The sequence below is a fragment of the Seriola lalandi genome, unplaced genomic scaffold (genome assembly GCF_002814215.2).
Source record: "Seriola lalandi dorsalis isolate HSWRI2012SDOR001 ecotype SW California unplaced genomic scaffold, Sedor1 jcf7180002054923, whole genome shotgun sequence".
In the NCBI taxonomy this organism is placed as follows: Eukaryota; Metazoa; Chordata; class Actinopteri; order Carangiformes; family Carangidae; genus Seriola; species Seriola lalandi.
The window spans coordinates 294,042-302,672 of record NW_019525475.1 but is presented as its reverse complement, the minus strand read 5'-3'; the positions used below and the strand labels follow the sequence as shown (position 1 = coordinate 302,672).

General features: G+C 40.0%; 1 protein-coding gene across 1 annotated transcript in view; it reads left to right on the top strand.

Annotated features, from left to right (window-relative positions):
- Window positions 1–6,961, top strand: part of LOC111673627 (cadherin-7) — an 83,402-nt gene extending 76,441 nt beyond the window's left edge. The window contains exon 11 of the mRNA XM_023431458.2: window positions 5,484–6,961. Within this exon, the coding sequence (XP_023287226.1) occupies window positions 5,484–5,998 (515 nt within the window). The 3' untranslated portion in view covers window positions 5,999–6,961. The remainder of the gene's footprint in view (window positions 1–5,483) is intronic.
- Window positions 6,962–8,631: the final 1,670 nt, after the last annotated feature.

Below are 8,631 nucleotides of genomic sequence, written 5' to 3'. Positions count from 1 at the left end.
CCCCTCTTCCTTCCCTTGTATTAACATCCCATGCGCGACCGCTCTGCCCAATCCTTTATTCTGATCTTCCTTGATGGTCTTCCATCAAGACTTCTTTCAATCTGTAGGTAGCAATTGAGGCAGTGATAGCGTGTGATTGTATTGTTTTGGAAGAGACACGAATAAGACCCAAGCTGCGTCTCACTGCCGGCATCCTCAGGTGCTGTCAGTCTTACATCTGATCCCCCCCCCCCCAACTTCCTCCATCAATCTCTCTCTTTCTCATCGGATGAGAGGAACACACACTCCCACCAGCAGCTCTGGCTCTTGTTATCTGTCTAATAACTACGATGCATGTTGCTGGTGGAGAACGTGCCGCTCCTCTATTTGCCTTAGTATTCCTCAGCAGCCTCCTGTTTCCACCTGCCTGCCTTTAAACCACAGAGCTGCGTGCATGTTAGCTTTGGCTCAACATACTCATAAGCTAAGTGGTCATTAATCATAGGTTGATATTTTTAGATTTAATTACTGAGCTTGTCATCTGCTCCTTGCAGTAATATTCCTGAAAATGCCTGGGAAATGTCATTTAAAACCTTTTTTTAATGATACAGTCACTTTTGGATGACACATCCAAACTACAGCGATGATCATTATTTTGTTAAGTTCCGCTCCTTTCCCCCCCCAGTATAGGTCAGGTGTTGCGCAATCCTCCAGAGGGCCAATTAGCCCTTCAAATCTCCAGACAGTTATTTCTGTCTGAGTATTACTTATCAGACTCATTCTATAAACGAACATGTCCATTCATCCCTTATTTTACTGTCTGTCTCCTGTGTTAACTCGCTGTCTGTGTCTTTATTTATGTGCCTGTATTCAGACAGTAGACAATTCCTTCCTCAGATCTGATCTTTAAGCTCCACTGTGCACATTGAAACATGTGAATGGCGAACATCAGATTTGTGTGTTTAAACTGTGTAATTATTTGCTATAAACGCAACTGGTTATTGTGCTAAAACAAAACAACAAAAAAACAACAAGAAAAGAAAAGAAAAAACACCCTTTTGTTTTTTTAACTGAGCAAATCAATTAAGAGCAAATTTGTCTTCATAATGACAATCTGGTAAAAACTAAAAGGACCTATTGTAAAGGAATTGGGAGAAAACTGCAAACAGCTTGCAGAAGGATACAGGGGAAAATATAGAATATGAAACAGTAAACAGGGACATAAACTAGACAAATACACAGTTAACGGTGTGACAGATAATATCAACAACAGCAAAGACGCCATAACAGCTATTTGAATCATGACGCAAACATGCAGCAGCGCTGATAAAGAGTGAAATGTAGACGGTAACGTGGAGGATTTGTGTTCACTGTTTCTGATTGTTCCCGTGCCCTTCATCAAGTGGTGGTGCATAATGTCATCCACGCAGGAGAGTGATATCTGTCACGTCGCTGAGGAGGCATCGAGACATCCTCATTCGTCATGTAGCACATGCTCTCCCCCGCGCTCGTTCTTCTCTCTTCATCCTTGTTGCAGTTCCTAAGACTGTAGATTTAGTCCTTGCACTTTGAGGTCGTACTTTCAGAGAAGTTCCTGCACACCTTGGAGTTTTAGTGGCAGGTGCACTGGATCAAAAAACTGCAGAGTTGAAAAGCAAAATTCACCCGCTGTCCAACACCTTCATCAGGCAGAAATTCATACAGATAAACAGCACCATGCAAACAGCATCGAACACATAAAGGCTACTGGCTTCCACCTGCGAAAAAAAAACCTGCCAATTAGAGCACACAGGCTAGACTTTCTGTTGCACATACAAATTAAGGTCAACGAGTTCCTCAATTACAAAAACAAAAGTGATGCTGTGCTCTTTCATTTGTAAACATAAATAACAAATATGCCAGTATTATAGAAAATTGGCTCACATTATACAATAGGGTTCTCTAGGGACATGAGATAAAAGCAAGCTTCTTTTTTTTTTTAACAAATCAGTCCCATATTACACCATGAAGCCTGTGGTCTTTTAACGATGAGGAGAAAAAGCACTAAAGGTGAAAGAGCAAAAGAATATCCCAACTCATTCATATCTAGAGAAGAATACAACAAGAGGAAAAAATGTCAGATAACATATCACCACAAAGAAGGAAGGAAAGAGTCTGTCCTGTCATATTTTGTCTGTGCAAGCCGCTTATTACGACTCATAAGCCCCTTTTCCACTGGTCAAAAAACCTGCTAAGACCCGCCAACATTAGGCTTTTGTCAGCAGTGGAAAATGGTACAATCAGGATTGACACCCAAAAGAAAACCTTTATTTTTGCACCATTTTCCTGCTGTAACGTCTTTCATGGCACACACACTGTAAACACGCCTGTCACCTGCACAGTGCTGTTACACCAGAAACACCACCACTCACTGCCCTCCAGGATAGAAGAGTGAGCTGCAGCCCCGAAATAAGTTTTTTTTTTTTTTTTTTTTTTTTTTTTTTAAAACACACAATCATCGATTGAAGCGTCTCACACTGAGGCTCTGACGCTTTTACAAGGAACTCCAACCCGGGGATGAGACGTGAAAGAACCAGTTTGCACAGCAGCTAGCAACTCATTCTTCCTCCTCCACTGCATCTGTGTGTGTGTGTGCGCTGTAGAAGGGCAAACTTGAAAAAGGGGTCAATCGGCTTCTATCAACAGGTTTAACCGCATTTTAAAATATACCCACTAATTTTGGTGGAAAAAGCGTAATAGCTATGTTTAACTGTGATGGAGGCAAAGAGGAAAGTCAGGTGATGTAGTGTAAAACTCTCAAAAAGACTGAGCATGCGATATCAGATTTGATTGAGCTTGGTTATATAAGCAACAATAACACCACACTGAATTCAAATGTTGCTAAATCCTGATTCATGGAAGTACATGACATCATCTTCCTGCGACTGAGCCCTGCCCACTTGAAAGGAGTGAAATAATCTCATTACCTAGTAAAATAACCGAAACTGGTAAAAATTCGGCAGAAATTTGGTGTTTATGTAGAACCAGTTATCATTCATGGTAAAGGCTGCTCGAGAAAATAGACGATCTTTCTCCCCAGGAATTAGTGTTGGAAGATAAAACTTCCTTTAATTTCCGACAGTGTCACAGTTGCTGATTGAGACTTCTATTAGAAACGGCACCGTAGCAAAAAGACAGGAAGTGTGTTGGTGACAAAATGAGTGAATAATCAGTCCCAGGTTCGGCAGAATCACACAGCGCACCAAAAAAAAATTACACTAATGAGAAAGTGCTTTCAGTGATGCATGCTGGTAAGAAAAGGGCAGCGCAGAAAAACTCACCTTGTTCACTATCGATTGCGCGGGGTAGATCATTTAAACAATTCAATTACAGCAAAAGCCTCTAGAACACTAAACTGATCTTCCCCTCTGTTTTTCCATTTAGTGTACATCATCAGTAAAGTGTGTTATGAAGAGTGGGGCTCCTGTCGTATCATGGTTATGTGTTTGCTAAACTGTCTGGGCTGGAAATCATTTCTTACAGGGCCCTTGGTACCTGACACAGGCTCCAGTATTTGTATGCATGGCCATCCACCTGCTCATCCTAGTAGGACGTGATTGGATGTTGGCCCGTTTCCAGTCTGTCACGCATCGTGGCTGTCTTCTAGGCATTAAACCCTAAAGAGCTTTGCTGGAAAGCACTGAGAATATTCTATTTCAACGTGCCACTTTGTAATTCACTTTGTAGAAGCCTTACTGAATCGAAAAGAATTTAAAGTGACTCAAGTTCCTAAAATCAGAGGAAACAATCTTCCACAGAAATATTTGGTGTTCTGTCTCAAAGCACTAAAAAAGTATCATGGATATTAGTAGTGCATTTAGACTGGATGGACTATTCCAAGTATTTCACAAAAAACTGTTGAGTGGTGATACTAGTGCTGCTGTTGAAGGGTGCCAGCAGTCACAAAATAGCCAACAGAGAGCTGCCCATTCATCTCCTGCAGCCTTTCCATGTGACACTTTCCTCCTTTCCATCTCTTCCATTTGCTCCCTTATTAGAGAGTGTGAAGTGGTGTTTGAATTTGGTTCCTGGGCCTCTTTCTCTGCCGCCTGCAGTAGCTCAACGCCGAGAAGGAAAAGAAATATGGGCCCACGGAACGATATTTCACTGGCACCAGCTTGACATTGATGGATAGAGGATCATTAGACATTTGCCAGTTTGCTTGGGCGTAGAGTTATTTTCAGCAATAATGTATGGGAGAGGGAGCCGGGGCTGGAGGACGGCTTCTGGTAAGATCTCAGAGGGCCATGGATTCCAGTTTGGAGGAGTTTTGTACGGGTCTTGAAGCAAAATGTAGGTGGTGGAAACCACAGAGGAGCACAATATATTACATTGCAGGTTTACTTTAGTAAACTCTGATAGAATTTGCAAAGCACTGTCACTGAAGTAGTTCTCAACCTTTTTTGACAGACCCCCCCATGTGTTAACTGGTTTTCTAAACTGGTTGTTATTTAACAGTTAATTATGTAATGGTGGATATTATTAGCCTGTAATGTTTAAACTGCCTGTGGGTGGTTTGGTCAAGTTTGGCCACGAGCTGAAGGTGGATGTCTCAATCAATAATCCATTACTTTTACTTACTATTTCAACAGTTATTTCACTACTTTTAGCAAAGTATTTCAACTGTGTTTCTATTATTTTCATCTGACAATTTCAATCATTTACATTAAACTGTTTCCACTGTTTATTCTTGTAGCTAACTGTTGTTTATCTGTACTTTTAGCTAATTATTTCCACTGTTTATTCATTACTTTTAGCATCTATTTCAACTATTTATCTATTACTTTTAGTGAACTATTTCAATCATTCAATAGCTAAACATTTCTTTATTCATTACTTTCAGCTATTTATTCATACCTTTGAGCTAACTATTAAAAAACTGTTTACTTAGGTTAACTCTTTTAACAATTTAGTCGTAACTTTTAGCTAATGTTATGCTAACTGACGCTAACTGTTTATCCATTGCTTTGGTCACTATTTCAAACATTTACATTGAACTATTTCAACTTTTTATCCTTGTATCCTTTATCCTTGCTTTTAGCATGTATTGCAACCATTTATCGGTTTCTTTTAGCTAAAATTTTAATCATTTTCTTTTAGCTATTTTAACTGTTTATCGATTAGCCACTTAGCTAACTGTTTGAACTGTATTCATTGCTGACAGTTTCAACCGGCCTACACTCCTAGCTGACTAAACTAAATTTCAACCTCTCTGCTCACTTGTTAACTAGGTTTTACACACTCTTAACTTCAATATACAATGTGCAATTTATATTTTTTCTATTTAGTTAAACCACTGTGCAGGTTCTCTCTGTGGTACAAGTGTCTGCGGCTGGGAATCACTGTGACAATGTATTTGGCTCTTTGAAAAGCCACATATCTCTGCATCTTTTCAGCTGACTGGCACAGGAAGTGCGGCTGTTGTCAGTCAATACTGACTCATACATCTCTCCCTTTCTCTGCAGTGATGGTTCTGCTAATTGTGACAATGCGTCGGAGGAGGAAGGAGCCTCTGATTCTTGAGGAGGAGAGAGACATCAGAGAGAACATCGTCCGTTATGACGACGAGGGCGGGGGAGAGGAGGACACGGAGGCCTTCGACATGGTTACCCTTCGTAACCTGAACGTCATTAGAGACCCCAGCGTACGGCGAGATGTCACACCAGACACACCTACCTTCTTTCATTACACATCAGCTACACGCCCCTCTTACAAGTCCCTGCCGGACAATGTGGTGTTTCGAGAGTTTATTTGGGAACGACTTAAAGATGCTGATGTGGACCCGTCAGCTCCCCCGTATGACTCTCTGCAGACATACGCTTTTGAAGGCAGCGGATCGGTAGCAGAGTCACTAAGCTCACTGGAGTCACTAAGTACAGACTCAGATCAGAACTATGACTATCTCACCAACTGGGGACCACGCTTCAAAAAGCTGGCCGACCTGTACGGCAACAGCGACGGCACCAGTGTCTTCTCATAGCCCCTAAATGTCTCTCTTAACATTTAAATAAGAGTAAATTATTGTCAGAGAAAATGATTTTGTCTGCCTTAGTGCACTGGAGGAAAAGATTCAAAGACAACACAAGAGAGACTGAAAGATGAACACTTTGACTTCAAAGGTTTTTGGTTTGTTTACCTCCTAGTATGGATTTTCAAAAGCGTGCCATGGTGAGTTTCGACACAGACTTCAAAAGTGGCTTGAGTGAGGAGGAAACCTTGTGTGCAAAAAGACATTAAAGGTTCCAGATTTTGGGCTCGAGTCCAACCATTGACTGCAGTACGCATACATGTTGGAGCATTTTTATGGGGGAGGGGGTGGGCACCTGTCCTTTCATTCCAGCGATGGGCACGGACCCAGCACTCTTGCTTTGATGCATTCCTTTGCTATCTTTGTGCTAAAAAGAAAACATAAAAAGTTTCTCCTCATGAAATGTTGTGTCCCTGGCGGCTAATCAGTAGTCACTTGACTGTTCATATGAAATTTGAAAACGATTTCTATGGGGTTTTTTTTGTTTGTTTGTTTGTTTGTTTTTTCAGTTTGTTCTGTGGTGCAGGGGGTAATGAGGGGCTGTTTTTCATAAGACAGAGCCACATTATTTATGGACTCAGTCATACCTCTCAACACTTATGTGAAAAGTGCAAATGCGCACATACAATATAAACAAGTAGTAGATGTGCTAAGGAAGTGATGTGAAGACATAGGTTGTGCAAATAATAAAAAGAATGACTCTCTTGTCAGTTTGATGTCTCCACTGGGTGAAACAGGAAAGCATATAATTTCTCTTTTTCTCCTAACAATACATTTTGCAGATGTTGCAATGTAGTGTTTGTCTGAGTCTGTTTTTTCTTTCCGCCTTTTTATTGCCAAGTGCAATGTATGATTTCCGAGCTATAAAATGTCAGGATTGAGTTGTTCTGCTTTTGTACAAGGGGGGCGGGGGGAGGGTGGGGGAGCTGGGGACGTCTGCTACATCAGAAAGCTTTGCTGAAGGATCTGTCCTCGTCGTGCTTGATTGCAAAATTCACGCCACCTTGACTCTAGAAAAAAAAAAAATTGTTTCTGAACAGTGACGGTCCTTACATGGGTGAAGTTGCAGTTTGTAAGTAAATGAATTTTGCTTCTGTAGTTTGCAGAGTCCAGCATATACAGTACTGTCATTCAGAAATGAAACCAATAATGTTGATGGTTTGTTTATTGATGGTCAAAGGACACACTGTATGATAATCATATTGTGCCAATTTTTTTTCCAGCTTAAAGAAATTATGTTAAAATTGGGTGTCGATATGTACAACCGATATGTATTATTATTTATTTTGAAGAGGCAGAATAGTGCAAATGATGTTTTTATCATTTTGCTGAAAATAAAATTGACATTCAATTCCTTAAAAGACTGAAGGGATTTCTTTCACTCCATCTGAACATGGGGAGAGAATTAAGTAAATACAAAGAGGTTATTTCTGGCAAACAACAACCAAGCATCTGACAATTCTGATCGATGATTTTAAAAAGTGGTGCCTCGTTCTCTGCACATTTATGGAGCTGAAGGAACTAGCGAGGGGGTTGGAAAAGGGAGGAGGAGAAAAGATGATTTTCTTTTTTTCATACCTCTTTTTGATGAGGCTTTTGTAGTTGAAAGGCTTGATGCTCCACAGAGGAATGTGTGATGACTTAGAGGCTCACAATCTGAGGAGCCTTTTGCAAGTTAGCCATGCCTGTGTTGTTCGCTCAAAGGAAACTTCATTATAGATATGTTCACAAACTGCATCTTGTGACGACTGACAAAGAAACGTGTAGGTAGTATGAATGTATGGTATGAAAAACAAGGGCCAGGATTTCAGAAAATACTTTGGATGGACAGGCAGGAAGGGGAGTAGAGGGATCTGACGATGGCCTTCAGTGACTGGAGTGACAAGAAGTGGCATGAAAACTCATATTATAATAAAGGCATAAAAATATCAAAAAATGTCATAGTATATTGAAGCATGAAAATGTCAGGTACAGTTGCCAATTAACCTATTGTGCATGTCCTTGGACATGAAAAAAGCACAGCCACAGGGAAATAATGCAAACTCCACAAAGAAAGGCCAAAGCTGGGATGCAAACTCACAACCTTCTCTTTATGAAGCATCAGTACTAACCACTATACTGTTGTATCTCTCCCTATATCATCATGTATTAAACCATGATGACATCAAAGTATGGTAAGAAATGAAAGGGTCATAGTGTATTATGTAGTGTACAGTAAGGTATGAAAACGTCATAGTATAGTATGGCATAAAAATTTCAAAAAACCACATCTTGTAGTATGGCATAGAATTCTCAAAAAACGTCATATTATAGTATGGCATGAAAAACGCCAAAAAACATCATGGTGTAGTTAGGCATAAAAATGCAGAAAAAAATAATAGTATAGTAAGTAATGAAAATGCATAAGGTCATAGTATAGTATGGGATAAAAATGTCAAAAAACGTCATAGTATGATAAGGCATAAAAGTGTCATAGAATAGTATGGCATAAAAATGCCGAAAAACATAATAGTATAGTATGTCATAGAATGTCATGATATAAAATGGCATAAAAATGTTATAAAACGTCATAGTATAGTATGGCA